General features: G+C 37.1%; 3 protein-coding genes across 3 annotated transcripts in view; 1 reads left to right on the plus strand and 2 right to left on the minus strand.

Moving 5' to 3' along the window:
• Positions 1-16,301, minus strand: part of LOC106132264 (lysosomal-trafficking regulator) — a 42,980-nt gene extending 26,679 nt beyond the window's left edge. Inside the window, exons 1-15 of the mRNA XM_060947768.1 lie at positions 16,068-16,301; positions 12,555-12,646; positions 12,039-12,124; positions 11,387-11,574; positions 10,981-11,129; positions 9,767-9,912; positions 9,372-9,458; positions 6,962-9,294; positions 6,073-6,260; positions 2,795-2,923; positions 2,128-2,327; positions 1,458-1,654; positions 1,005-1,211; positions 671-769; positions 359-487 (exon numbers count right to left, since the gene is read on the minus strand). Of these exons, the coding sequence (XP_060803751.1) occupies positions 359-487; positions 671-769; positions 1,005-1,211; positions 1,458-1,654; positions 2,128-2,327; positions 2,795-2,923; positions 6,073-6,260; positions 6,962-9,294; positions 9,372-9,458; positions 9,767-9,912; positions 10,981-11,129; positions 11,387-11,574; positions 12,039-12,124; positions 12,555-12,632 (4,216 nt within the window). The 5' untranslated portion in view covers positions 12,633-12,646; positions 16,068-16,301. The remainder of the gene's footprint in view (positions 1-358; positions 488-670; positions 770-1,004; positions 1,212-1,457; positions 1,655-2,127; positions 2,328-2,794; positions 2,924-6,072; positions 6,261-6,961; positions 9,295-9,371; positions 9,459-9,766; positions 9,913-10,980; positions 11,130-11,386; positions 11,575-12,038; positions 12,125-12,554; positions 12,647-16,067) is intronic.
• A 281-nt stretch (positions 16,302-16,582) lies between these two features.
• Positions 16,583-20,823, plus strand: LOC106132349 (uncharacterized). Its single transcript, XM_060947779.1, has 4 exons — positions 16,583-17,174; positions 17,470-17,641; positions 20,082-20,213; positions 20,522-20,823. Exons 1-4 carry the CDS (start codon positions 17,059-17,061, stop codon positions 20,759-20,761), a joined length of 660 nt encoding a protein of 219 aa, XP_060803762.1. The 5' UTR covers positions 16,583-17,058; the 3' UTR covers positions 20,762-20,823.
• A 45-nt stretch (positions 20,824-20,868) lies between these two features.
• LOC106132428 (uncharacterized protein CG5902) lies at positions 20,869-26,004 on the minus strand. The gene is made up of 4 exons (XM_013331840.2): positions 25,704-26,004; positions 25,353-25,438; positions 24,592-24,822; positions 20,869-24,194 (listed from the first exon to the last, which is right to left on the minus strand). The coding sequence occupies exons 1-4, from the start codon at positions 25,895-25,897 to the stop codon at positions 24,040-24,042; spliced, it is 666 nt and encodes a 221-aa protein (XP_013187294.1). The 5' UTR covers positions 25,898-26,004; the 3' UTR covers positions 20,869-24,039.
• Between the last annotated feature and the right edge of the window lie 20 nt (positions 26,005-26,024).

The following is a 26,024-nucleotide window of genomic DNA, read 5'->3' on the forward strand; positions in this document are numbered from 1 at the left end:
GTTCAACGACACAATTCATTCAGCTGAGCGATCTCGACAACTCTGTACTTTACTTGATCTTGATACTAGAAAAATAACTTATTTTTCAGACATTTATTTACATGTTTAGTTTTAATTTCTTTTTGTAGTATTGGTCTTTAATAAAGTGTGTGACGTAGTTTTTGAGGGATTTTTAAATGTGAAAATGATGACGTTTTATTTAAATAAAAATAGGCTCAAACGGCTCAGAAGCATGGGTATAGTCTATGTTTAGAAGGATGCAGTTGTTTTAAATGTCACCCTGTATAACACCCACTATTTTAAGAGACATAAAGATCAGAAGGATGATTATAAGTATAAAATGTAAATGAAGTGTGACCCCTGTGGCCGGGCCGCATGAGCTGCAGCAGCAGCGAGAAGCCGGCCAGCCACGGCGCCCAGCCCGCCTCGCCGCCCGCCGCGCCCAGCGTGGCGCGCGCCGCGTGCCGCGACCACGCTGACTGCACGCCTGGAAATGCATACGATTCAAAAAATTCTCCAGCGAAGGCTAAACTTTTATTGTATAGAAAATTCTATAGCGATAAAGTACTACTTATACGTTTCTCTTCTTTGAATTTTTAATTTCATATTATATTGTATTTATAATTATAACTTATAATTAAAACGAAACTTCTTAACAAAAGAAACTTACCCGCAGCAAGATGTGCATCTCGAAGTTTCTTGGCAAGAACATCGGCCTGTTGATTAAACATAGCGTGTTGAGCTTCTTCCGGTATAGGAGGCTCGCTATCTGTTACAAATTTAAATTTTTAAATTAGTTGCTAATTAAAATAGACGTTAAATGATAGATAGATAAAACTCTTTATCATTTTTTTCATTTGGTGCACAAATGAAAAAGAAAATCAGAAAAAACACAGGAGGTACAAAGGCGGACTTATCACTGAAGCAACCTCTTCAAGTAAACCAGTTAATAGATTAAGTTTGACTTGATTTTATGTACATCAACACGACAAAAATAGACCTACCTGAAGTATAAGGCTGCACAGGGAATGTCAAAGCATAGTCTGGCACATCACATGGAGCGGCCATTACTAGCCGCTCTAACGCGGTAAGTAGCGCACGCAGTGGAGGTTTTTCTACTCCGAACAAACGAAGTAGCGCGCTCAGTTCTCGCGCTGATATGTGACGCGATGCTAGTACGTGGATCAGCTCTAGGATGCAGGTTTGTAGCTCTGAAATTAGAACGAAAGATCAAGTCTTTTTTATTTGATTATCTATACCAGGCGCGTGGTTGTCTATTGTGAAGAACATCGTTAGTAATGGGTGGCGGCACGAAAACCTTCTTACAAAGATCTTGGATTGGGTGAATCAGGTTTTTACACGCAGCGACTCCCGTCTGATCTTCGCAACCCCCTAGTAGTGGGGGGAAGACAAGAAGCACGGCTGAGAAAACTAACTTAGTATTGCTATAATATTACCCGGCGCGTGATCGTCCCGTGTGGAGAGCAAGGCGGCGGTGGCGGGGGACAGCAGCCGCGCCAGCAGCGGGGGCGCGGCGGCGGGCGGCGGGGCCCGCGCGCACGGCGACAGGCGCGAGCAGCACGCCCGCGCCGCGCTCAGGCACGCGGCGGTCAGGCGGGCGCGCTCGGCTGGCTCTCTGTCAGGGGACACTAGCCTGCAAGAACCGCAACACACTTACTTGTACCAACGAAAAAATATCTTTGACTTTTATATACAACCTTTTTTTATTGTACAAAAAGACATAAATCTGACCTTGAATACACAAAACGTAATAAGAATCAGGTTTGAGCATATTCCTCTAGTCCATAGCTTTTCAGTATCCAGTATGGGTTAAGTTCCCTTTAAGGATGGAGGGGATCAGATGGAGGTCGTTTCGATTAAAAACCTGACCGATCATGGTCAAAAGTGCATCCTGAGCTCCTCTCCGCCAGCCCCAGGAAGAATATTTAGCATCAAAAAGCGCCGAATATATAAGCGAACTAATCGCAGTAAAAGTCAACAGAAATTGACGATGGTACATTTGAATCCGATCGTCAAATCTACATCTTACAATTCGGAGGCCTTGTACCAATCAAAAACGCTAGTACAAAAGAAATCACAACGTAAAAATGAACGAATGAAACATACTTTTCTATAAGCTGCGTCAGAACATCGAATACGACCAAGCAAAGTTCGGGATGCGCCAGCTCAGCGCCACGCTCGTACGCGCCGCACTCTACCAGCGAGGTAGTCTTCTTCTCCGGACTGTTTCCTGCCGAAGACATGGATTCCGCTAACTTGCCCATCTTGTATGATGTGAGGTCTAGTTTGCCAATCTCTACGTCCGCCTAGAAATAAATGTTCCGTAAAAGTAAAAGGAAAGGGTGTATGATGTATGACATTTCCATGAACGGCCGGATATCTATTATTCTGGCTAGTTTATTAGATTAATAATTAAGATAAATAAGAGTATTCAGTAAAATCGCAAATAAAGATTTATTTTAAATATTTAAGTTACTGAGTGGACGCAACTTAATAAAAATCTATGACGTGAATGACGTTGACGCATCTCGTAACAATAATATAAAATAAATTGTGGGATTGCATGTTTACAGTTTGAAGACGAATATTTAATTTTGTAATTGCCGGCCGTATGATTTTAGCCAGCTTTTACCATGATCAGATATGAGTAGATTTTACTGAAAAGGTTGCGGAGGTCAGACGAGAGTCGCTTCCTATTTAGAATTAGTTCTTTTAAGTAGTATTCTGGCACAAAATTATATCTTATTTCTGATTGTTCATGTTCACATGTTACCTCATAGCCGTCGTCTGGCCTGGAATGATCCCGGTCGCTGTGTTCGCTCGCGTACACGGCCGGGAGGCTCTCTTCACTCGACGAGCTGCCCGGGGAACTACCGCCGGAGGGGCACAACAGCGGCGGGACCTGACACCACGAAATAGAAACTAACTAGTTATAACAAACTAAAATTATATAAATCCATTTTTTCTGTTATATAATAAAATATTGATATTATTAAAAAATATTTTGCACATTAATATATTATATTCGTATACAATTACGCAATACATAAATAGCGTCTGCTTACCTTAATTCATATACGAGTAAGAACTAAGTCCAATTCAATAACCTGTCAAAGTTCTCATACCATGACCATGACCTATCCTAATGAATTGAAGCATAAACTGATTGATTGATTGACTCAATACGCAAGACGTCACATAATATACGCTACAATAATCCCTTCCTGTTTATGTTCTTAAATAGGAAGTGGGGAAGAAGACTTATAATTACGCTACAAAGACTGTTTATCTTGTTTGAGCAAAAGTTTAATCCCTTTAACACGTCGATCATCCGATCAATGCCTTTTTTTCGTGAAAAGTATAAATCCTAATTTTCTTCAGGGATTGTAATAGAAATAGTTCAATTAATTTGATACATACATTTAAAGTGTTCCATGAATATCCTTAACCAAAAAAAAAAAATAACAGAATTAGTTACATGTCTTTTTTTATTAAATCATAAAAAACGTCGCCTTTAAGTTCATCAAAAACATAAAAGTATTTATTATTGTGCAATAACTAACGCTGCAATTAAATATCACTTAGAAAACTCATAACTACGAACGATTTCAAAAATCACAAGTACCATTTTTTTATGAAAAAACCATAAACATGCACTCACATTCCCATTGAGTGTCTCCATAAACCATCACAGTCCAACAAAAATAAAAAAAACACTGGCGTCTCACACTAAAAAAAATGTATCACCATCTAACATCCGAATCGTAGAAACCACGAAATATCGATAAACAACTAGAAGTGATTAGTGATACGAGTATGTCACATATACTGTTATACAGTCACGTGTGGCCACTAGCCACGAGCGGAGTCACTGAATAAAATCATAGGTAATGACCGGCGACCTCCGCATGCGGCGACCCGCGGGATTATGTGGTATGTAGTCGCAGCGGCAAGCCCCCACGAAGTTATGAGATTTGATTGTTTACTACGCTTTATTTAGCGTTACACCGTCACGCTTGTTTACATACAAAGGGTGTTACAAAAAAATATCTAATCTTACGCAAATAGCATCCCACTAGGATATATTAAAATACTTTTTTTACCCTTAGAAATTTAACCGAAATACTTAACATGTTAAGACGACCTGCAGAGCAAGGGGAAAGTTGTTCGTATTGATAAAGTACATTGACATCATAGTCATCTACATTTTTTTATAATTTTTTTTACACGCTATAGACATAGAACGTGACTGACTTTATCCAGAATTTCAGACAATAGAATTTTTACAATATATAAGAAGATACCAAATGACTGATTAACTGAATATCTATACTTAAAAGAGGATTAGTGGAAAATGCCACGGGAATGGTATAATTACGTGGGCTTACTGTAGTATTAGGTACATATAAGCAAAACAGTAACTTCGGAAATATTTTAACTAAGGCATGTAATTAAATCTGTGTCATCAAGTTAGGGCGGCCGGTCGGACCGCAACGAGTCTAATGCGGTACCCAAACCGGTTTCAGTTGTTTTTTTCTATAAATTGATAACGATCCTTTCTTCCGTATTGAAATTTACGCCGTTCTACGAAAGTATGCCAAGGAATTTACGTCGTTTTTTTTGTTTTTGATATAGAAGTTATTCAAGTCCATGTAGTTCCTATTAGGTTTCGTTCATTTACAAAACAAACTTGTTAACTTCCATCCCCGTGGCAACTTCGGGAAACTGTTTCTTAGTAAGACCAGGATGGACCCTAATGCTAAAATATATAAATTATAAAAACAAAAATAAATTTCAAATCGCGAGCAATGTGTGCCGTCCACTTTTATTTCTTTACATTCTACTCTATGGGTATTATACATTTATAAATTTTGTATGATATTTATAAATTTTCTAGCAACATAAAGTTGTCTTTTAGGCCCTGACACATTAACGTAAAATGGTTTAGATAGCCAGAGCCTGGTTGAGATGAGATAACAGGAATGTAGGCGTAAAAATATTTACCCAAGAAAGGAAATATTTGCCGCACCACAGATGAACGCTGAAGAACGATAGATGAAGACCAAGGACTGGCCGCCGCAGTGTGAGTTAACCACTTATCAGATGGATGTAGGATCTAGTCAGGACCTGTTCTGATCTGATGCTGGTAGGAGATGGATGAGGAAAACCCAAGACCGAAAAGTATGGCGTGCGTTGCTAGAGATCTACATTCAGCATTGGACGAAAGCGGGCTGAAGAAGAAGAAGGAAAATCTTGGGCAGACGCTAGTCAAATGCAAGTGCGATCATGTATGGATAGATTACCCATGTTGCGGTTTTGCGTTACCTTGATTATCAACAGTGGCACAAAACAGAGAGAGTACAGATATAATGCAACTTAACAAATACGAATAAATTTTACCCCGATTTTAAGGAATCCATTTTTAAAATTTCAAACAATATTCTTATTACAGCAATTAATTAATCTCAGTGCCGGCCTTTTACGAAAAAAATATTAAATGAAAATCAAATAACAGTACCTTTTAAAAAAATCTTATTAGAAAGAAATCAAAATTTCAATAATGTTTTTAAAACATTCAGGTAACATAAGTTGTAGAATGAACTTCCGAGTTTCAGTTCCGAACTTTCCGTGTTTTTATAAGACCAAGTTACGTAAGCTAGGATCTATAATAATCTATATCGACGTACATATTCACCACTTAAAGAAATTACTCGTGTTCAGTCGTACGGAAGCTTAGTCGGGCACTCGAGTCTTATTCGTAACGGTTTTCCACATCAATGAATTACAAATATTATTAAAACGTATCGTATCACCGATGCATTGTGGTCCCGGTATTAAGTACCACCTTAGCATGAGTCAGGATGGACATAGTGTGTTTTGAGCTAGATTGCGCAGTAGCTAGACGAATGTGATTTGCACAAAGGCCGAAAGGCACCACCTTGACTCCTAAACGACGCCTGCGCCGCGGCCGAAGCGAGAGCCTTGCGAAGAGACACTCATCTGTGTTAGGTACATCGTGAAAAAAATATTTGAAAGAAATTTAAAACTCACCTTAGCATGAGTCAAGACAGGCATAGTGTGTTTTGTACTAGGGCGCGCAGTAGCTACACGAATGAGAGCTTCGCACAAAGGCCGCAGGGCGCCACCTTCGCTTCCCGACGACGCTAGTGCCGCGGGCGAAGCAAGACCCTTGCGAATTACATCACAACTCAGCTCTTTGGAGCGCCCGTGTGTCACATCTATCCAAAAAAATTTAAAGTCAACCAAGGGAAAGGCTTATTAACTTGGGATTCCTCTTAAATTTTTTTTTATTGTTCTTTGGTAATTCCTTTAAGGTCATAAATATGTCATTGTCATTATATAACATTTTAATTTTGTAAACACTTTTACGCGTCTTCAGTGAGTAAACCACAGAATGTTGCAAGTAGTCAACAACAATAAACTAAAAACAACGGTAATCCGAACAAACAGTAAACAAGTCGCATATAATGTTATTGGTTCATGATTTATCACTGCAAAAGCAAATTTATGTATTTGAAACTTTTGACACATTAATATCGAAAGTCACATTTAATACAAACGGATTATTATAGTTATTCTATGCAGGGTAAGGGTAAAACTGTAAACATTCAATAAAATTGTGATCATAATTTTTCGGAGTTTCCTTACTTTGTAACATTATTAGTTTAATGCATCTAAATTAAAAGAAGTTTTAGAAACCAACAACCAAAGGCAAATAAAACTGGGATCCTTCTTTCAGACGATTGGCTGGCAACCCGTAACTATCTGATTCTCAATTTCATTAAGCGATCCAGCAGTGAGAAGCAGTTGTCTTTTCGAGACTGGTGATGGGTATTTGTATGAAAAAACGAATTGTATAAAACCCCTATATTTATTTAAAAAAAAACGGTTACTTAAATATGCAATAAAGAAAACTAACCAGCAACAGCAAAGTGCACAGTGATCAACGCTTCAATGATCCGCACATGCACTCTCAGCTCGGTGGCGGACACGTGGTCGACCGCAGCCAACCGCAGCAGCATCCGCAACAGCGAGACACTGCGCGGCAGGGCCGCCTGCGACGCCGCGTGACACCGGAACAGCGGGCTGCAAAGACATAATTCCGCGCAAGCCCGCCACAGACGACACGCCTTCTTCAGCAACTCAACATGACCCTCGATACACCGCTCCGACACCACCGAACGATCAGAACTACCACACTTAACCCCCTCCACAAACACCACCCCGAACGCTTCGTAATCCGCACGCTCTTCACTCAACTCCTCATACTCTTCCGCCGATAACTTCAATTCGAATATTTTAAAACAATCATCAGTCGCGTTCGATAGAGATTCGAATAACATCTGCACGGATGCCAGCGAACCGACTTCGCGCGTTTGGTTCGGCTCCTTCGCGAGTTTCAATATCTCCACCGCTATGGCTATTTCCAAAATTGAACAGCATTGATTCGAAAATTCAGACAGAGATACGAGTTCCAGGACGTAACTGAGACCTCCCTTTTGGATGAACTGTTCGGCGAACGATACCGTATTGAGGAGACTCGCAAAGATATTGAGACAAGACACTGTCAAGAAGTAGGCTGATTCTTCTGTTCTTAAAATATATCTATGCTTCGCGACGATGAACGTAGGGTATATGACGCTAAAAAGTAATTCATATTTCATTTCCGTACGGCATTTCGGGGTTATCCGAAGCAGATGACTGACTGTGGCGTGCAGCACGTTATTGTGATTGTCTAGCTGCAGCAACGAGTTGTAATGTATAAGAAATGCCCACAAGTTTTTCTTTTCAATGGGTGCTATACCGTACGGACAATACTTCCGAATGAAATCTCGTTTCTCATCGGACGGTTCGCAAATAGAACACGGAAGCTGATCGGTCACTTTCGGCAGAAGTATACTTGCGCCTAGTTCTCCGTAGACCGTGTGTTCCAAGAGTTGGAGACATAACGTTGCGACTCCGTTATGAGAGAGCATAAGTCGTACAATCCTCTCCATCAGAGTGGTGGGAGAGAAACAGCAACACACTCCGGAGTTCAACATGACCTTGAGCAGCTTATTCCTTAGTGCTGGCTCCGCAGTGATTTCGTCGTCAGTTACGAGGGACGTCAGAGTTCCGTATAAGAGTGCGATGCAGCAGGCGGAGGATCCTGGCAGCGGCGCGCTGGGTTCCCCCAGGATGTCGTGGTGGTGGTGCATGCCGGCCAGCACGCGGGCGCGGCACGCCTTGTGCCTGCCGCGAGGACACGCCGCGGAGTGTATCACCTCACTGCGCACGCGCTTCATCCCACACACTAATCTTCCGATCGCTTCTATCAATTTCTTTATAAGCGTCGTACTCTCGTCGCGGTCCAACGCGGGTATCCTTATCATGAGCTCGATACACTCCTTCAGAAGTCCACCTTTGAGACATTCGCCGTACAATTTGAACTGATCAGTGAACTCCCTCAATTTATCTACAGTGCGACACTGCATTAATAAGCAATGGAAGAACGCGGTTATCGCATAAGCTATACCGAATACGAATTTGAGCAAATTTTCCGATTCAGTCTTATTTGGAATATACACGTCTACACTGCGGCTTTGGCTGTCATCTTTACGATATTTGGCACTGGATTTGGAAATGACATCCTCAAGTATCCTGAGCAGCATAGGTAGAATACCGTTATTGATCAATTTGGCACACAAGTCTGAATGTATGAGAACTTTGTCTAATGAAACTATTAGTAACTCAGTCAGTGCCATTTTAAGTTTAGCGACTTCCTCGACTTGTGGATTTTCTGTTGGAACTGACCCAAACTGCAAAGAACAAAGATTTCTTAGGGAAAAATTTATACATTGCATAGATATTTGAGATCCTTCCGATCCCGACAAACTGCTCTCCGTTTTGCACAGCTCTTGTAATAAATCTATGATGATGAGTGTGAACTCGAAGGGAGTTATTTCGGAGTTAATAATCTTTCTGTGTTCATCATTCATATAGTTATCTGGCTTTGGTTTCGACTTCTTTGGTGTGACAAATGGGTCACTGTACAAGGTCTCGCTGGGGAGTTCGCTCGGCGACCGTAAAGGGGAGTTGAAATATTGGAAATCATCATTAGGAGAACTGATCTTAATTGTGAGCGATCTGTTCAGAATTTGAAGGTCGTCATTGGATGCTGCTGAATCAGATGAATGCTCGCTGTGTTTCGCAATCTTCCTCCTTGATTTACTATCAGCAGATTCTGATTTTATGTGAACAGCTAGTCTCGACCTGTTAAAACATAAGGAAACTTTTAAAGGTACACTTTCTTTGGTCTTAAAATGACAATTTTTCGACGTATTAGTTACCTGCCAATAGTGGAGCCTCTTTCGGACGAACCAGGAGAATTTCCCTTGGAACCCGCATTTGTCGCATGTTTCTGTTTGGACCATATTCTGAAATAAAGTTTAAGGTGTTTACACAATATATTAACTTTCATAAAAAAAATACCTAGAAAAATATGATTTACTGTGAGAAAACGAATCAGTCGATGCAGTACTCGGCAATCTGCGGCGACATCTCTACGCCACTTTACGTAGGTAGGATATAGCGAAAATACCAAATCGCTCTAACATATTTTCTAAGCTGCGATTCCCCAGAAGAACACCCAACCTAGCGAATGATCTTCTCTCTAATGGTGGTTGAGCTCAAAACAAACAACTCCCTCTACAAAAGTATATTCACTTCTAAATTAAGTACTTACTTGTGCGAGAACAGAAGATGAATAGGCGTACGGGGTGTAAGGGGGCGCGCCGGGGAGTCGAACCCGGCAACCGTGGGGGTCGCTCCGCTCACCTCTCCGAACAGCCAGATCAGCACCGAGCTCAACTGACGGCAGCACGAGAGACCCTACACGAAAAGTTTGAGCTTGTATTTTTACAGGGAAGACAAACCTCCGTAGTTCTTGGTGAATGACAAATACCAAGGCCGAGACTGGATTTGTCGGGCTCAAAGTCGAGGCGAGTGAAAGCATGAAAAGTAAAAACGCTTTATCCAAAATAGATTTTTTGAAAAGCTACCATGATGACCATCGATGAGATACACGTGAACATTAAGTCTTTATCTCTTACAGGGTAGGCAAAGCGCTGTCTTGTTAATTTTACATTGTTTAGAAAATGTCAGGGCGGACATTATCGTCGTCACACGTCCAAAATCAAATATAAATCTAACAAACATCATAAGTACATGTCTTACTCGTACCATACTACTTCTACTATTACGTAGGTACAGCGTTACTGTGAAATCATATCTAGCAGATGTATCCACACTTCATATAACAGAGTTATAATTAGACGTATAGATAATTATTTTCGTAACATATTATCGCTGCATTTGACCCAGAGAACAATCAGCGTAATGGCGTCAATTTGGTACTTCTAAAATTATATTTAGAAACTGGCCTTTGCCCACAAAAGGAACACCCATACAGATTTATATAATTTTCAACAATTCATGATGTAATGGAATCAGAAACCAACTCGCTCATATATATTTTAGTGGAAACTTAAAAACAGTTGCATTAATGTAACCTGATATCCCCTCTGATATACATAATTAGGGTAGATGAATAATGGTATTCGGTGGTCGAACGCTTAAAACGCCCGAATAAATGAGCGTGATGGATCAGATTGAATCTGAATCTTTTCTGTGATTTGTACATAAGTTGGATTGATAGCCTACGCTCTCCATGAGAGCGTAAGGCTCTAAACATCGCGAGGAATCTTGCACATTCAGGCAACTGGATGTGTATCTATGATTCAATATTAGTTACCCTATAAATTTTTATGGAGGTCAGACTTAGCCAATCAAGGAAAATAGTTGAAGACTCAACCTTGCTCCTCCTGAGAATGTACCCGGAACTAACACGAGGTGGAAGACGATAAATCTTTCTAAACAACCCGGCAGTCAGTTCCTTACCTCGACTCCCAACGCCCTGAGCAGCACCAGACATCGCCAAGCCACGCCGCCCAATAGGTATCGTCGCAGGATCTCAGCCGACGACTGAGCGTTCGTTTTGCTGAACAAACTGGTGAATTGAGTCTTCTCTGACGGCTTATTGTCGCCATCTTGAAAATAAAAAGTTTTACTGTCAAATTAGATTAGATTACAAATTCACTGGGACTTGCAAAAATGGATGGCATCACCCGATCAACGATCATTGATGATAATAAGTCCTGTCGGAAAACTTGCAAGTCATTCAGCACATCTGCCCACGGCTCCTTGTCGAAACACGTCAAGTCTCAAGGTGGAGGGAGAGGCACCGGCATTAAACAGTGCTTGTTGATAGATAACATAACATGATATTGGCGGCCTGATTGCCTACCTATAGACGTAGAAGATACAGCTAAGTTACTTGAAGTGTCTGCCGACGTCTCCTTGCCAGAACAAGTCAGGTCACGAGGCTGAGGGGGAGGCACCGGCATAGAACAGTGACTGTTGATGGATGACGTCACACGGTGAATGCCGCATAGTAGTTCGCAACCTACTAGAGTCACCACACCACTGACAGGGCTGGAAAGATAATCATATATTTAAACCCTTGTATCTCTACATAGTCAAAAATAATTTCAACGGCGAACCACCACTGATAGCACTCGATGGTGTTAATTAAATATTAACAATTCGAATTGATACTGAGTTTATTAAACAAAACACAAGTCTGTTAGACATCTGAGAGGAAAGAGAACGCAAGCAACTCTAGCAAATTCAATCTAAACTTAATGTTTCAGTTATTAATAAAACTTTATTCCAACAAGTATTATAAATGCGAAAGTAAGTGTATTTGTTTGTTGTCTGTTCACGCGTTATCTAGTGAAGGAATCATCTAAAAATTTTACATGTATTTAATATTTAGTACTTTTTAAACCTATAAAAGTTATAGTTCCCGTGGGATTTGCGAAATACCTGTAATTTTTTGTTGGTAGCACTAAATTACCATGAGTGAAAAGCTCGTGTTTGATATTAAATGAACTTACCAAAATTTTATTAGTTCCTTAGGATCAGCGCCTTCATTGAGGCGTATTAAAAATTCAGCCAAGAAAAGATCCAGCCATGTCGATTTCTGTAACATAACATTAGAGTTTGTAGAATATATGCATACACTATATCATATTCCTTACGAGGTAGGCAGTTCCAACAGTCCAGAAAAGACTTGGAGGCCACATTTAGCTAGTTGGATTAGTGGTTGAATTGAGATTCAATAAGTGAGAGATTGCTAGCCGATCGCCTAAAAGAAAAAGGGTCTAGTTTAGAATCCACTTCTTTGAATGCCTACTCGAAACTGTGTGAAAAGAGAAGCACTGTATAAAAAGCACTGTTTTTCGTGTCGTATGTTCCTTCTCAAGATTTCTGAGAATCAGGGTGCCAAATAAATACCTAAATTGGGTTTATGCCTAATGAGTAAATTTTTTTCTTGTAGTGGATTTATTAAAAGACCACCAGGTGTGATAGTCAGGTTACTCAAACACGGAATTTAGGTATAATAGAGTTACCTCATAAGTGCCGGTCTCTGCTTTGAAGAAATGATCCCAGTATATCTTCAGCGTGTCCGTTTGTTCTTCAGTACTCATCTTCTTCAGTCACCCTATTAGAAATGAAAAAAATACACTGAGAGGGGCAATGAGTCATACCTTACAGGCCAACATCTATACTAATATATAAAGCTGAAGAGTTTGTTTGTTTGTTTAAAAGCGCTAATCTCAGGAATTACCGGTTAAAATTGAAAAATTCTTTTTGCGTTGAATAGACCAAAATCGACGAGATAAAGCGACGAATGGCAATCACAAGATCGGCAATGGACAGAATGAGAAAAGTATGGAGGAATCGTAGCATCACTAAGACCACAAAGACCAGACTGGTGCGCACGCTTATTTTCCCCATATTTTTGTACGCTGCTGAAACGTGGACATTGCGAGAAGTGGAAAGAAAAAAGATAGACGCCCTAGAGATGTGGTGCTGGAGGAGAATGCTTGGTGTGTCTTGGACAGAGTTCCGCACTAACGTCTCGATACTCCAAGAACTCGGTATTAAGCAGCGACTATTTCCCTTAGTACAATCTCGCATTTTGTCATTCTTTGGACACGTTACAAGGAGAGGCAACCGATCCATAGAACGGCTTGTTGTCCAGGGTAAAGTGGAAGGCTCTCGACCGCGCGGGAGGTCACCCATGCGATGGACCGACCAAATAAAGTCTGTGATTGGCGGTTCACTTAACGAGTGCAGCAGGATGACTTCCAGCAGGGAGAAATGGCGGGACATCGTAAGGCGCACATTGGCGCCCGCCTCCAACACTACATGATGACCACGACCACTCTGTCAAGAGTGACACGACTAAGAAGAAGACCAAAATAACTATTCCACGCGGACTAAGTCGCGGGCACAGCTAGTATAGTATAAACTCAAAAGTACAACTGGACCAATGACTTATAATGAAATTTGGCACAGGTAAATTGAAACTTGTAAGATCGTTTAGGCTTAATAAAGGTTTCTTTAACTTTAGCCAAATATCGATTAGATTTGAGCAAAAACTACTTGATAGAAAAATCGCCAGGCGATTCAACGTTTTGTCGATGCGCTTCCATTCAACACAATCGACTGCTTGTATTGCGATATCTTTCGGTAAATAAATACTAAATACCTATTCACAAACATTTCAAAATATTTAAAAAACATGTGCAATACGTTGAATGCATATTATATTTTACCACTAGTTGATGTACCTACCTACCTACCAATGACTTGTGTCAATCAGGTTCACCAGTTACATACTGAGGTCATGGAGGTCAAACAAAACGACTCCCGTCTGACCTCCGAAACCTTTGCACGGGAACCTAACCATTGGACAACTATTGGATCGTGGTCAATAGCGTTTAAAATAGGGTAATTACGAAGATATTGTTACACATTGATTATTCATTGAGCAGATCAGACACAGAGCACAATGCTTACTAGATGCAAACACGCAGTTACCGCGGACGAGCGCCGAGCGAACGCTCACGCTAACCCGCCCATTCAACTAGATAGATTTTGAATAGAGTTGAATGATGATGGTCATCACTAATTGTAATGTTATTAGGATTAGTAGGAACGTTAATATCTTGCCTTTACCTAGAAATTGATTCTACTCTATATCTAACACAATCCGGCTTAAAAAGCCGGCATGTGTATGCCAGCTCTTTACACAATAAACATAGTTTAACTGAGATACTGAATCTAACACACATACCTACAAACGATATAATCCATCACAGGAGAGTAGAATTTGCTGCACTTATGAAAAAAGGAGTTTATAGAAATATAAGTTTAATGATGGATGCCTATTGATCAATAATCCATAAAACTTGCAATAGTTATTCCTGTAATATTTTCGATATAATAAGTAGGTATTATACTAAGTTGCACAGGCAAAGCGTCGCTTCGCCACTCCCGGCGACCGACGACTGTCGGAAGCCTTATCTCTTCGGAGTTGTTTATTGGATAGCGAGAATAAACAGATACAAATACATTTAATAATTGGTATTATCTTATAGTGTTCGGACGATTTTTCGTATGTCTAAGTGATTAGTTGTGCTTTGGATTGATTATCCATGAGGACATTGACCTTAAAGCAGTTAACATGTGGATTCTGCATTTAAATCCACTGAAAAGACCACATATTTATATAAGAAGAATATTAATTCATTCAACTTGGGGATATTCAAGGCAAGAGTGAATAGGTTTATATTACATTATAAGAGCTTGCTTGAATCGCCTTCCTCTTTGATCTTCCTAATCACGAGGCAGATTGAGAACGAACACAATCAAATCTTGTAAAAAAAAATTATATTAGAAAATTTATGGAAACAGTATGAGCAGGAAATAATCATTGCAGTTTCAAGAAAATTTGGTGTTTTCTGTTAAAGGTACTGAAGAACCATTGGTCAGGCAGACAGAGAACAAAAATAAAATAACATTTATTACACAGTCCAGTTAAATGCAACTTTAAGCTAAGAATAGTAATGAAAATATGTTGACAGCTAGTTATTAGGTACCTAAATATAGAATAGTAAGCAGTCAAACCAATGCAAAATTGGGTTCACTTATTAATATATTTACAAATTGTGCAATGCATTTTTGAAATATATCTGTAATGTAATGACAACTATTGACAATTACCCATATCTTTACTTTTACCTAGAAGACATTATAAAAATGATTCTAAACTATTAATATTTAATTTATGGACACTTGAGCAACATAGACATCAATAATATCATCAAGACAAAAACTCGAAACAATTGTGTCACCTTAATTACTGAGGTACTACAGCCATCTTCCAGCTCAACAGACCTTGGTTAACATATAGCACCAAAGTACTTGTTAAAATGGATTGTAAGTATAAATCTAAATTTTAATAGTGTCATGCAAGTACAAAATTTCTATGTCCACGTTCTGTTTCTATTAAGAGATCAGCTCCATAGCATAATAATTTTGTATTTTCATTTAATTCAAAAATGTGTGTATAATTTCAGCCCAATCAGCTAACCTCACGCATGTAATTTCAGAAAGATGTCAGTGATTACAGACAGAAACTGGGACAGGTGAAATAAAAAGCTTGTGAAAATAAATAAAAGGTTATAAACACACAGAAAACTATTTTTTTTAAGTGTCTTGTAAATATCTGAGAGCAAATGTACATAGAAGAATCTAATAAGAATGTAAATCAAATTTTATGGAATTAATGACAAACGAATTCCAACTATATGTTTATTATTCACAAAAATAAAAATTCTAATGTGTAAAAATAGAAAACTATTTTTAAATGCAACAGACTGGCCATACTTAACTAGCGAATGGAACTTATCTACCTAACAGGCTTTAAAATTTCTCAACTGTGGTTTCAAAACTCCACCAGGTTTTCTAAATTTAATTGTCTTTATAGTCTAAGTACCACCTTTAGTCAAAGACTACCTAAAACCCCAGTATTAGATATAATATATCATCAATTAACATCAGTGGGTACCTACTTGCATAAATCCCTTAATTTTCATATGCACTTTTATTTAATATATGAAACGTGCAATGCAATTCACTTGAAGAGAATTGAAGATAGTAGAATCATAGATAACAATAAACTTTGAGTAAATGCTTTTAGGCATGTGAGGTTCTTGAGTAAAAGAAACATTTAATGGTAATAATTTCTTTTTCTAAATAAAAAATTAAGAAACGTGTCGGAGGTAATGTTTTGACTTTTGTTGTTTGTTTTCATTTTAACGTTCGACGTATGGCAATTTGTCAGAATTGTCACTGCCAAATCAATATCTGTAAATTCAAACATCTTTTTTTATAATTTGCGGCTATAGCAAGATCATAACCGGATCCGGACTACGAAAGATTAGGGGATAGTTTCCAATTTATAGAAATTAAGATTGAAGAGGATGATAGAAAGGGAGGCAATTCCAGATGGCTGAGAGAGATTTTTTTTGAGAAAGAATTTAACATGAAGATAATTTTACAGGATTTTTCTTTGAAAGACTAAGGAAGAGTTAAAAGCGCGTTGATGGAGTGGTCCTTGAAAGAGTTTTGGTGTACCAAGTAAAAACTGGTTTGAAAGGCTAAGAGAAAACTTTAGAAGACTGAAAAGAGCTAGAGTCATCCGGAGGCCTTAGAAAAAGTTTCAAAGAAATGGGCAAATTTCTAAGAACTAGGAGGACATTTCGATCTAAGAAGAGCTCCCTGAGAGATTTCAGACAACGCTGTGCCCATCGTGGCCTTTTTATATTTGGTGACCGTAAAAAGCCTATAAAAGATAAGAATGTCAATGTCATATTTCTTCAGCTGACAGCACAGTGCAGTGGCTTTTGAAGTGGCAAAAATGCAAAATACGAAGTTTTTGTTTTGTAGTTTTCTTGCGAAATTCTAACTTCTATTCTGACAAAAAATCATCAATCAAATCAATTTAATTATACTCTAAAATACTTAATTTGTGATGTATTTGTAAATATAAAAGAAGCAATCATGGCTTTGATGAGATCTAGAAATAAAATACCTAAAGGTGCCGTAGTATTGAATGAAGAAGAAGCAGTAAATTATTCCTGGAAGGTCGTTACTGAATGGGAATCACTCTGGGATACGTATGTATTATTTATACAAATAATATATTTAGCTTAAAAGGTCTTAAAAAGTTGGGTTATTTTTCAGGTTACAGACAGGTTAAGTAACCTTTATTTATTAATGAACCCTTTTCTTATTAAATTGTTTCTTCTAGTCTATACTGCGCTAGTCCTCCAGTCTATTTGTACATTATTCAAATATAGTTTTCATTCATTCATTGGTTTGAATCAGTACTTTCTTTTTTTCTACAATTTCAAAAATCATCTAGTAAATAATTATTACTTTGTTGAATACTTAATCTTATTAAATTAACAGATGGGCACTGCGTTATGGACCACCTATCCTTGGTGGAATCAATGCTATTTCCGGCATTATAATAAACAATCATTATAGGACCAAATTGAAATTGGGATCATTTGGGTTCTACTCATCTGTTATACCTGTTACTGTTATGCCTGGACTTATGACTATACTTTTTCATAGGCATGTAAGTACACAATTACATTTTATAACTCAACATTGTTATTGATGTTAAACATTACTCAATAAAAGTTATTATTGCTTCCAATGTATTGTTATGTATTAAATACCCACATCGTCGGGGATAGTGCAAATCCGCGAATCTACCATACGTAAAAGGTGCGTATCTGCAATAGATCCAGTTTTACAGGGGAAGGTTAAAACTTAATAACTTTATTAATTCAATTAATTTAAAGCTCATTTTTACACAAAAAGTAATTAGTAATGTGTTCTATCTCTTGGTAGAAAATATATTAATTTAAGTAAATAATTAAGGCCCTACGACAATTACGCGGATTTGCTTTGACCATAAACTTATAACAATGGAACTGATGGGGAAAGTACGCGGTTTTGATATGAAACAAATATCATTATTTTAACAAAAAAATTTGTCAATGTAGAAAATAAAACTATACAAAATTATTGAAAAATCTTTGCCTCTTATAAAAGTTAGATAAAATGAATAAATGTTAGATAAATCACTACATAGTATAAAACAAATATATGCTATTTTAGTCTGCTTGTCTGTATGCTTAAATCTTTAAAATTACGCAACGGATTTTGATGCGGTTTTTTGTAATAGGTAGAGTGATTCAAGAGGAAGGTTTTTATGTATAATTTTTTCCGAATTTTGCACCCGTGCGAAGCCGGGGCGGGTCGCTAGTGTAACATAAATGTAACAAATGTAGGTAATAATTAAAATCAAATTATAAAAATCAACAAAGTAACTAAACAAAAAGTAATAATATGTTACCTAGAGCTATATATAGTAATAATTTCTAACAAAAAAAGACTAACCAAATTGTTCATTTATAAGGTGTAAACAGTTATAGATTACTATTAATTAATAAGAGGCAGGTTCGAATTAGGTATTTCACTGCAGCATTTTCTTCAACAATGTCAACTTCATTATATCAATTAAACTTAGAATAGAATGTGGACGAGAGAATACATTGTTCCGATTAATATATTTATATGAGATTTTATTATTATTAAAATATATATATATTTTATGGATTGCCAATTTTAAAAAGATTTATGTACAGAGTGTACTGAATTTTGATTTAAGTTCAAATCAAACTACAATGCATTACGAGGTTCCTGTGCCAAGCTCAAGCCAGATGTTTTTATCATTAAGGTAATCATCAGTCCTATAATAAGCCTTCTCACAGAGTACTTTCTTTACATACTCTTTGAATTTTCGGTTGGGCATATCAAGAACAGACTCAGGCATCCTATTATAAAATCGTATACAGTTCTCCATAAATGATTTACTGACTTTGCTAAGCCTATGATACGGCATGACTAATTTATGTTTATTACGTAAATTTCTATCAGATGTGGCACTAACTTTTTGAAAAAAGAGAGGTATTTTTCCTAACATAATGTATAGATAAGATCAAAAATGTACTGGGACGCTACTGTAGGTATGTTTATTTTCTTAAAGAGTTGTCTTAACGAGTCTCTTGGTCCTAAAATTTCGCGATATATTAATGCGGTGGGTAAATTGCGCGAACGGCCCTTTTCTGAATTATAAAAATAGTTTGTATATCAGCCGCGCTACCCCATAAAAGTAAACCATAAGATAACAAACTATGAAAATAGCTGAAATAAACAAGCCTAGCTGTAGCTACATCTGTCAATTGTCGGATCCTCCTAACAGCATAAGCGGCAGAGCTAAGTCTGTTGGAAAGTTTAGAAATATGAGATTTAAAAGTTTAGAAATTGATAATTTAAAATATACGAAAAGAAACATAACATTTACACTTACCTGATGTTGGCAATGATAATTTTTAAGTATATACACAGTTTTATTGCAAAATTAAACAACATTTGTACCGTGTGGTTCCCGGCACCAATACAAAAAGAATAGGACCACTCCATCTCTTTCTCATGGATGTCGTAAAAGACGACTAAGGGATAGGCTTACAAACTTGGGATTCTTAGTTAGGCGATGGGCTAGCAACCTGTCACTATTTGAATCTCAATTCTATCATTAAGCCAAATAGCTGAACGTGGCCATTCAGTCTTTTCAAGCCTGTTGGCTACCCCGCAAGGTATATAGACGTGACCATATGTATGTATTAAACAACAAACTCGGTGCCGGTGTCACCAAATCACATACGCGGTGTCGACACTTGCTCGCGAAAGATACGCAGTGTTGTTATTTTTGGCGATTTCTGGCTTCCGGCTGGTCGAACTGAACTCGTTTCAAGTCGGTGGCAGCCTATCAAGATTTTGCGTGAATTGCTCGCGAAAACTTAAAATGGCTACATTTGTCATATACGCGGAATTATCCAATGCTAGTTACGCGGATTTGAACTATCCCCGACGACATAACATACCATTATTTTATTTTGGACATTTCACTGAGTAACACAATCATTAAAAAATTGTGTTAATTTCAGCTTGTTACAACAAACATGCTGATGTTGAAAACTGATACCTGTCCAATATGCTATGAAATACGGTCAGCTGCAATTCAACTGGGATTAGGAGTAGGATATCCTATGCTATTAGCTCCTACGTCAGCAATAATGGTATGTATTGGCTTAAAACTATGAGAAATATTCATAGAAATAATGAAAACTGATTTTCTGGAAGAAATCACTTACCAACCAATGTACTTTTACTATTATTTACTAGTTATTGTACATTACTTTAAGAGTGAGCCTTAAAGTAATGTACATAAGTACAATGGTTGGTAAGTGATTTCTTCCCGAAAATCAGTGGATGGAGAGAAAATAAAACTTAAAAGTAACATCTTAATAATCACCTTTATCTTGATCCTGAGAGTGGTTTGTTGATAGTGCCGATATTTTTAATTGTGCCTTTTGTCTCTTTTCAGTATGCAAATAGATTCGCAACATACAGAATACCATATTTGACTGATGGGCCAAAGAAAGTTTTTCAATTATTAAGCAAAATTACTAAACCATTGAGTGGAACCTTAGCCATTATTACTGTTGTTCAGCTGGTTGCTTCTTCTGTTGTGTCATATTTTGAGATGAAAAATAACTTCACAGTCAGAACAAAATTAATGGAAATAGAAAATAAAATTCTGGCAGAGACTGAAGAATCAATGTGATGTAAATACACATGACTGTAAATAAATATAGTTCATTTATGTATTAAAATAGTTTTAGATTAGTTTTGTTTTTTATTTAGTATTGTAGAACAAGTAAAAACAAAATATGTTTTACATAATCTATATTAATTAATATAGGTAAGAATTAATTACGATATTACAAAAAACAGACAACAAACTATGCACACAACACAACTGTTATCAGAAAGTACACATTTCTTTATGAACACACAAATACACAACTGCCAATACCTTATATGTAAATCTTCCTTGGACCATCCCATACTATTCAAAGTAAAAAAAATACATAAAGTAAATATTTGTATGATACATATTTACTGCTGATAATGCCCCCAGCGTTTTTTGCCAAGGAAAGTTACTATAAAAACGTTATTTCAGCAGTGAATGTGTTAAGGCATAATATACTATAGAGGCAAGGTGAATATTAAAAATATTACCTTTTCAGCAATTCTGCATAGTATTTTTTTAGATTTATAAATAAAACCTACTATAGTGTACTTCCATATTATCGGATCATACTGTGCAGAGGAAGCACACAAATTATCAGTATGGGATATAATCAAAATAGAACTGAAACCTGATTTCTCAAACAAAATAAATCAATTTGTTCAATGAATATGAAAACAAGTATAGAAAATATTCGTCTCTCTATTTATTTGCTATAATATATTCTATTTACTAGCCTCACTAACTATAGGGTTTTCTAGCGTGCCAGGCAATATTTGATATTATATTAATTTGAGTTGTGAAGGCATAGCAGTGCAAATCTGTGTTGAAGTTGAATTTTATAGGGGACAAAATGTATAAATTGTACATGTTGCAAAACAGCGTACAAGTATAATCCATGGAAAACTCTGTAAATGTTACCTTATTCTGGATTGGTGGATTTGGGAAGGTTTATATGCTGTTGACTGTACATACAATGTACATATTACAGTTTTTACTGCATACAAATGATTATATTATAATTTACAGATAACGAAAAACATTAAACTAAGCTTCAAATCAAGACAGCACTATCTATGCCTCCTTGTCAAGCTGTTATAGACTATCGAATCTTAAAATTTAATGTTACATAATTATCTCTAATTAAACATACAACCGATATACGAGATACCTATAGATTTTACCACGCAAAAAACCACAAATTACATAAGAGTAATAACAATTTTTAAATTCAAAAAATATAATCTTATATACTATGTACTAATAACAAATGAACCTTTATGTTGATTATTTAAAGAATTTAAAATGAACAAATTCTTACATAATATTCATTAGGTAGGTACCTACTACCTATATAAATTTCGTAAGTACGTCTATTTATTAGGGTTGTAACGGACTTTAGGTCTAACCGAAACTTGCGATCTAGGCTTGCGTTGCGACAAAAGTATACAAAAGAAATTTTGTAAACTACTTCGAATTCGAGAACGTGAGGGGCATTATTTTGTTCGGCCGTGTAAGTGATTTGGTGACTCATTTAAATAGCAACACGGAAACAAAACAAAAGAAGGATTTGTCATCAAGCTTTCACTCAATCTCCGCCTACAGTGTAGGCGGTTGGTGGTAGGCCCCACACGAAGCCGTTGCCCATCACCGCCTTCACATTCACTAACCATTACAACCCTACTATTTACGGACAGGCAAATAAGACATGCAGGGAACACTTGGTAACAAAACTGCTGCCACCTTCAGCACTGATATTCTACCTCCTGCTGTTCTAAACCTATTTCGAATTATATGATAAATCTATGAACTTCTTAGCATAAGTGTACCCAATGATGACGGCCGCCGCTGCCTTTGTAGCGATGAAGAGCGCCTTTATTCGAGTTATTGATGCCCCAAAACACTTTTATGTCACGCAATATTGAAGATGAGAATGAGGAACTTTCTACCGAAGTTAATTAAACTCAGTTTCTCTACGTTGTTATCCACACTTCCTCTAGGTTACGCAAACATCAAAGCGGCCCATACGATGACATCTTACCGTCATTATGCCTGGCTTTGTTGGCTTCCTTGAAGTTGAACTATCTTCATGTCACGATCGAAAATATTTTGACTAGACGTTCTTATAGTCACCAACTGCGCATTATTTGTTACAACATCGCCACAAAATTCACGGCAGTCTATCTATCTAATATTAACAATAACAATACTTATTACAGCTACAGAATCAAGTCTTTATCCCTTGGGTAGACAAAGCCTCGGATCGATGGACGCAAGAATTATTGCTTTGTGAGATTTCAACAGTAAGACACAATACGCAACAACAAAGGGAATTATGATGATCGCGCGTCGTTGTTGGAACATGCCATCTCCTATTTCACCCATCTGCCCCAAATTTATTCTAATCTGACATATTTTATGACTTTTCACGTGATCGCACTATGGGCCTATTATATTCATGTGTTTAACTATTGTTGTGAAATGGTTTTGATCAAGAATTAAGCGTTGTATGTTGAATGAGAACAATCATAAAAAATGGAGCAAGCGGGTACCGAAATGTACACGTATTTGCGATTATGTCATACTTTCAATCAAAGTAAGTTTGTATGAAAATAATCTGGCCAAAATAGGGCTCAATACTTATAGTAATCGAAATAGACCACCATATTATGAGCGCTTTTTAAGCATAGAGATTAATATGTATGTATGTATTTATATATATGTAAAACTATGTTTCCACTTTGCATTGAATTGAAAGTCAATTTATAGCAAAATGCAAACAAAGTTTTCAGTCAAAATTTTGATCAAAGCACTTGCGGATCTAAAGTGCTCTCAATCACTTATTATAAATAACAAGTTCCCTTTTTGTGAAATAAGTACCTACACAATCTTAAGAACTATTGCCTGATACAATTTACGATACTTCTTTTACCTTACGAATTCATAAGTTTATTCAATGTTTTGATTGCACCATTGTTGTCACGAGGGAATGTACATAGTTGGCAGTGTTCATAACCCTAAATAATTTGAATATAACACGTTTCGCACCTATGAGAGCCTGACGAATTACTTTGAGCATAATTATGACTGTCAGTTGTACTTCCGAGCGCCAAGTAAACTGAAGGGTTATCTAAACAAGTTGTACACGAAGTATGATTCTGGACACTATTCTTACACTTAACATCTAAGTTATTACTAACACAGTATGTGTGACCACTTAGCTCGTATGCATCCGAGCAGGAGTATGTTTTATATTCATATGAAAGGTCACAAATACTCGGATGGCGAACCCCGCCAGAGGATAGCTGCCGCTAGCATCGCTGGTTGATGTAATCGTTGTACGTGGCAGAGATCTCTTCACTTTGGTAGCGCGTGAGTTTGATGCTCCTGCGCAGGTCGGCCGTGATGGCCGCTTTGTAACCGCCCTTTCTGAGGAGCGAGTCAATAGTTTGGATTTGGTCCCAACCTGAAAACACATAGAAAATGATGATTTTTATTTTTCATTTTGTTTTTCTTTTCTGCTCACAATCCTCCTGCAGTACATGAGAGTTATAAATATAAATAGTCACGTTGATATCCCTTTTGGGGGAGACAGAGCCAACAGTCTTGAAAAGACTGGAAAGCTGCTATGTTCAAATATGGCATTTTGAAGTATATTTTATAATGAAGTATATATAACTTACATACATTAGTTTTAGAATATGAGAAAAAAATAATAATATACCCTCTTTCAAACCCTGTTTTCTTTCAACACACATCTGATATTCTTCCTCTCCAAGATGAGTTTTTTTGCTAAAAAATGCATCAATCACTAAAAAGGTCACTTAATTAAAGCCTTAAGTTTATTTTTGAGGATAATCTACCTTGTTCAGTGGCAACTTGAGGTAAGTAGGTTGCAGTACGCTTAGTGCCGCGTTCACTAAGAAATTCGATGCGGATGCCGTGTTTGCCCAGCTTCCAGTCCAAGTAGTGCTCTGCCTCTTCGAAATTCTGCAGAATTGACACCGAGACGGTAAGCCGCGGTACCTCCTCCCGTGTGATGGGAGTGAAACGGGAATCCTTCAATGCACTAGTAATTGCATACTCACGAAGACCTGCCAAACAGTTTTCAACTGCAAGTCGCTGCTGAGACAATTATAAAAGAAACTTTAAAGCCTAGTGATCGGCAAAAAATAAGTGATTCATTTCCAGGATTGTTATAGAAAAAAGAGAGATCTTTTTTTATTAAAACTATTTGAAGTACATATACATTGCATATATTCAGGAATCACTATTTTTTGCCAAGTACCAAACTGTATATTTACAAAGTGTGCAATCAGTTTCTTTTACCTATTATAGAAATAGAACAAATTTAGGGAAAGATAGGAATGTAATGAAAAAAGAAGTAATAGGATTTATTTTTACTGTCAACTGTTTTTAATTTTTCTTTTATCTAGTAGGTTATGGTAAGTACTATATGAACACATTACTTTATTTCAAGATAGCATAGTTCAGACTGCATTATTGCTAATCACTAATAATATCATAGATGATAATTTGTCATCTGTTAAAAGATTTACATTTTTTTTGAAGTCACCCTTTCTGTTCCAAATTGTGTAAGGGATATTAGAATTCTTGTATTTACCTGAATGCAAATGCATTGCATTGAAAGTTCCAATGCATCCTCTTAGACGATGCTCCTTCCCTATTTTCCAAGTCACAAACAAGGGGCTGAGGAAATCAATATTATTATTATTTAATATGGTACATTATCAAAACTTATTTTAGGTAAGTACCTGAGCAAAAAAGAACTAATGACTTAATGGAAGTAGTCATGACACTATATAAACAGAACTTGAAATTATGTAGGTGTCTTCGTAAGTACTATTCTCGTGCAAACAAAGAAACTGTACGAAGTTTGACAAAGCATTTCTCCTTAGGAAGGTTTCTTAGAGTAAGCACAGATATAATTACAAAAATCAATCCCACTACTTACTAGGCATCATTGGTAAAATTTGGCGTCTGTGGAGGGTCCATGCTATGCAGCTGACAATACAAAACATCGAAACAAAAGTAACACATATCAGGTATAGCTACAGACTCTTGGTAACCGTTTAAAGGTCGCTCTAAGTTATTACTATATGAGTTATTCAATTTTTGTTTTTTAGTTCCACAACAAACTGAAGACATGTTGGTTGGTTATAACTCTAAAAATTATTAAAACCAATTTATGCAATGCACAAAAGGAAATGAAACCAAACACACTTGTCCCCAAAAAGAAGAGTTTTTGTTCGACTTTTTACTGACGTTTGATTGA

Source organism: Amyelois transitella, chromosome 14, assembly GCF_032362555.1.
Source record: "Amyelois transitella isolate CPQ chromosome 14, ilAmyTran1.1, whole genome shotgun sequence".
NCBI classification, from domain to species: Eukaryota; Metazoa; Arthropoda; class Insecta; order Lepidoptera; family Pyralidae; genus Amyelois; species Amyelois transitella.

Coding starts and splice junctions, on each gene's coding strand:
- LOC106132349 (XM_060947779.1), top strand. CDS start 17,059: ATGGCTTTGATGAGATCTAGAAATAAAATACCTAAAGGTGCCGTAGTA. Junction 17,642..20,081: donor CTATACTTTTTCATAGGCAT/GTAAGTACACAA, acceptor TGTTAATTTCAG/CTTGTTACAACAAACATGCT. Junction 20,214..20,521: donor CTCCTACGTCAGCAATAATG/GTATGTATTGGC, acceptor GTCTCTTTTCAG/TATGCAAATAGATTCGCAAC.
- LOC106132428 (XM_013331840.2), bottom strand. CDS start 25,897: ATGTCTTCAGTTTGTTGTGGAACTAAAAAACAAAAATTGAATAACTCA. Junction 25,439..25,703: donor AATTTTACCAATGATGCCTA/GTAAGTAGTGGG, acceptor TGATTTCCTCAG/CCCCTTGTTTGTGACTTGGA. Junction 24,823..25,352: donor TGCAATGCATTTGCATTCAG/GTAAATACAAGA, acceptor ACTGTTTGGCAG/GTCTTCGTGAGTATGCAATT.